The sequence below is a fragment of the Diabrotica virgifera genome, chromosome 1 (genome assembly GCF_917563875.1).
Source record: "Diabrotica virgifera virgifera chromosome 1, PGI_DIABVI_V3a".
Classification (NCBI taxonomy): domain Eukaryota; kingdom Metazoa; phylum Arthropoda; class Insecta; order Coleoptera; family Chrysomelidae; genus Diabrotica; species Diabrotica virgifera.
In genome coordinates, this window is record NC_065443.1 from 112,810,360 (window position 1) to 112,815,026 (window position 4,667).

Here is a 4,667-nt window from a genome sequence, read left to right on the forward strand (position 1 = left end):
ACCCGGATATTTTTCTTTTGTGGCTCAGCTAGCATCCAGTTTATCGAACACTGATGATGATTTTTTATAAAAATCGAAAACGTTTTGTTATGATGTAGCCCTTTTAAGGGATTTTAATAAAAAAAAATTTATACCTTTTACAAAGGATTTCTTTCCAATTTTATTATTGTTCTCGCCAAACGATATGTCCACTTTCTAATCCCGAATTGTTTGTTAGTGTACCAATTCATTTCGTCGAATCATTATCACTAATCGTTTTCCACTTTCCCGAAACACTGTTTAATAACTAAATTAGATTGGGATGAGAATCTATGATCTCATGGTCTTGATATAAATTTAACTTTTTTTATTAAATGCTGAACTATAATTTTTTTGAATTTCTTAAAATAAACAATTCTACAACAGTACATACTTCTCAACACTTTGCTGGTTATACACTCTTTAAACATAATTTTCTTAATATTCTTTTTGAAAACTATTTCCGGAGTGGAAATTTAAACGTCAAATATTTTTAGGTAAATGTGTAATTGTTATTGTTATTACAATCAACTATGGCTCAACCCATATATAAACGCAATATTTAACTTGAACATGCCACAAGAAAATAGTTCAGAACCTCATAATTGTCTTATCTATTTAATACATTTTAGGTGGTACATCATTCGGAAAACACCTTGTCCACGATCTGGATTTGAAACGTCCATGTACGTGTCCTATAAGCCGCAAAAGATGTTATTGTTTTCGGCCTCATTCGAATCAAAGTTGGTTATTCAGCCGATACACGACAGGATGGAAATGCGGCCTACATGCCGATTGGACGGAATTGACGACTTGCGTCGATGAAAAATTAGACGAGCTTGAAGATGTAGTTAAGAGAAGATATTTTTATATAACGCTGCTGAGGGAGCCCGTAGCCAGGTGAGTTTGGAAATGATATTTCTATACTTTTTGTGTCTACTGTTCCTTGTTTTCGAAAGTACTGCGGTTGCATAGTTTTATTTTAATTCAATCTCATTGTAAAGTTTGAATTTTGTTTTTTTTATCTTTGAAGTCACTAAATAAAAATCTGGGGATATGTTTGCTCTAAAACGGGGGAATATTATCAAAAATTTTGATAAAAAGGGAAAAATCTTTGAGATTATCGCTAAAGTAAGGCATCAGTTTCTCCGAATGGTCAAAAACTCAAGAACACGCCAAGAGGGATTCAATAAATATCTAATATAGGCTTATGATAATCTATTAAAGCTCACTGATTATAAACGATCGGCACACCCCAAAAACGTTTGTTTCTCAAGATACTGACCACGGCGTGGTGAATGGCTAATTTTGGTCATACTTTATGTTTTTGATGGTGCTCAAAACGTAAATGAAGTTTATTTTGAATTTTATGTGGAGAAACACTGTAAAAATCACGTTTTTCTGCGTTTAACTAGCTCTACAACTCTGTTCCATTTTAATATTTTTTTTCTGAAATTTTATAGTACCTATCTCTCACCTTTCTGAAGACAATGGGACCTGTTCCAAGCTTTCAGTCTCATTCTAAATAAAAGTTATGAATTTTTTAAAGTAAAAGGTGCAAATTCCTGAAATGCAAAGTTTAATCGCAAAAGTTGAGTGACGAAATTTGAAATTTAGCTTATATAGAGTCCAAAGGAGTTTTAGATTAAAATGTTTTATAGAACAAAAATGGTGCAACTATTAATATTTTTTTAAGAAAATCGTGATTTCATTTTTTTTATTTTTAGGGTAAAAGTGCGATTTTGTCGAATGCTCCCCAACTTAAAATTGAAAATAAACTTCATTTTCGTTTTCAGCACCATTAACAACATAAAGAAAGACCAAAATTATTATTTAAATATTGATAAAAATTCATTATTGTTGTGCAATTACATTTTTTTATTTTATATTCACGACTAGCTCGAACTCTGTACAAAAGTCTGGTCAATCGGCTATGGCAAGGACAAGGACAAGAATGTTAGAATGTTTTATCCTCGCATTGTCCGTTTTTTTATTACACAAAAGTTGTTTTCTGTTGTGAAAAATCTTTAGAGACCTTATTTTTTGAACAACTTTTGTAACGAGCGATCCACAATTATTGGGATCAAAGCTATCTGTGCAAAAAATTACGTATGTCTTGTTTTAATCTGAAAGACCGCCGGAGTGTGACGTCACGGACAACTGCGGCTATATTCAGTGTTGTTATGATCACTTTTCCAAACAAAGAATAAAGATTGAAAACACATTGAAAAGATACCCAATCTCAAGACCTTTTAATTCGTATAAAGTTAAAATTTTGCTTCCTCTGCTACTTTTTATGTTCAATTATAGTGTTTTTTAAGTTGACGTACGTACACTGACAAGTATTTGTCAAAGTTGACGTAAACTGGAAAGTATATCTGAATTAATAATAGACATGCGCTGTATCTATCTCTGTCGTTCAGAGCCACCTATGGTGACAATAATTTTGGATCACACGTTATTATATGTGTACTGTTATCCTTTATGTTATCACTATCAACGTAATTATTACTTTTAGGTCTCTAAAAATATCCAGAAACTTAGTTTATATTCGTATGTTATAGATACTTATCAGAATTCCGCCACGTGCAAAGAGGAGCAACCTGGAAAGGATCCAGACATTTTTGCAACGGACGGTTAGCCACAGATAAGGAAGTGCCTCCTTGTTATAAAGGAGAGGATTGGGAGGGCGTCAAATTAGACGACTTTATGAACTGTCAGAGCAATTTAGCCGTTAATAGACAGACTAGGATGTTGTCCGACTTGGAACTTATAGGTAAGATTGCTTTATTTCTATATTTTTCTGTTTTCGTAAATAAATAATTATTATAAAATTTCGTGAATAAAAATGGTATACATTTTTATTTTATAGTCGTATTACTCCGTAGAGCAACTAGGTGCATTTTCCGTTGGAACTTTACCAAGCTGCAGACGGGGGTTGTGAATTGCATAATGTAGAATGCCTTCCCTTTGTCTTCACTGCAGCATCCATTTGGCTTGCAAATTGTAGAAGCCTTGGAAGTGTCACCAGGAAAGTGTACCAATAAGTTTTTCAATTGCACCTAGCATTCTGGGTCGAATAGATTTTTATGTTTCAGCTAGGAATTTGAGAAGATGTCCCTTGCTATCCGCTAGATCGTGCAATACACGTCATGCAGAAAATATGCCTTTAAATAGAATTGTTTCTAGTGTAAATGAGTTTCCAAATATAGACTTTATGGGAGTCACACTAAATGCTTTTAAAAGGACTATTTCACGTGAATTATTTTAATTTGATTTTAATTTTTTGATGTCGTTAGTTTAATTGTAAGTAATGTAAGTTAACTTGTGTTCAATGTTTAATTTTGACTTTTAATTTTAATTGTAAAATGGAGTTTTCCGTTAATAAATATTAATTTAATTTAATTTAAAAATCTTTTAGTAATATTTTTAATATTTTCAATATTGTTGCTACTAGGATTGAAAAACTTCATCTTTCAATTGCCAGATGACGCTAGTCACCTACCCTACTTGTTTCAGTTGCAATGTGTGGGAAAAGCTCTCGGTGCTGGTCAGTTGGGATATGGAGAACAAGCCTACGCTCTCTCCGATGAGATTCCAATAAGAATCGAAAATCGCGATTCAGAGAGCTGGATTGCACTCCGTATTCTAATTGAAAAGTAAGATTGTTTTGCCTTCGCATTGAAACTGAATAAAAATGGTATACATTTTTATTAAATAATTTAACATTTCTAAGGTAAATGAGTATATACACGGTGCCAAAACAAAATTTTGTACCCTGCTTCCCTTGTTTTACCAACAAATCTGCTCGTTCGTTCCTATGCACCCCTCCATGACCCGGCACCCATATTAAATACACTTAATTATCTTTTGCCAGGTTGTTGAGGAAGTCTTTGCAGTTCTTGGTCAGTTTTGGTTTGGTGAGTGGGTTCTTTACAGCCAGAATAGCGGCTTGGCTATCTGTATAAATGTTTATTCTCTTTGCTTTGACGTCTCCATCTATGATATCATCAATGCAGGCCACCGAAGCAAAAACTTCAGTCTGGATAACAGTTATACCCACAGTTTGAACAAATCTAGGGTGTAATTGTTATAATTTTGTCTGCCCAAAGACTCCTGATCCAGTACCATGGGCAGTTTTAGATCCATCAATGAACCATATTAAGTCCCCATTAATATTTGGGACTTTTTGTTCTCTAGGTGGTATAATTATGTAAATCTTCTCAGTGAAGATTAGTTCTGGTGTTATCATATCTGAGTTCATCATAAATATAGATTTCTTAAGTATAGTCCTAGTAGTATTTGTGTGGCTATTCAATAAATAATTCGGCCTCCATGTAGTATTTATTTTAAATCTCAGGTTGGTCATAAAATCTACCGCCGAGCCGAAATATATAATCTCAGCGGAAGGAGACCTGTGGTAGCCTTTAAAGATGCTCTTCCTGTATTATTCAAGGCTCCTGTTATATTTAGAAGCTCTTGTATTTGTAGAATGTGAGCGGAGTCGTACAAGATTGCAAAGCCGTTTTTGAGTTGTGACAGTTTTCGTTGGGAGAGTCGATATATTAAAGTACTGAACAATACTGTATACTACTAGCAAATAAAAAATATTTAACGGTATTTTAACATTATTTTGCACACTTTTCTAG

At 33.4% G+C, this 4,667-nt stretch overlaps 1 protein-coding gene across 3 annotated transcripts in view; it reads left to right on the forward strand.

Moving 5' to 3' along the window:
* The window catches only part of LOC114331161 (heparan-sulfate 6-O-sulfotransferase 2), a 63,917-nt gene that overhangs the window by 39,036 nt on the left and 20,214 nt on the right, over positions 1-4,667 (forward strand). For all 3 annotated transcript variants that reach the window (XR_007700284.1, XM_028280646.2, XM_028280647.2), the window contains exons 3-4: positions 651-918; positions 2,583-2,794. Coding sequence is in view for 2 of the 3 variants with exons in the window: in XM_028280646.2 (XP_028136447.1) it covers positions 651-918; positions 2,583-2,794 (480 nt within the window). In the remaining variant the exon portion in view is untranslated. The remainder of the gene's footprint in view (positions 1-650; positions 919-2,582; positions 2,795-4,667) is intronic.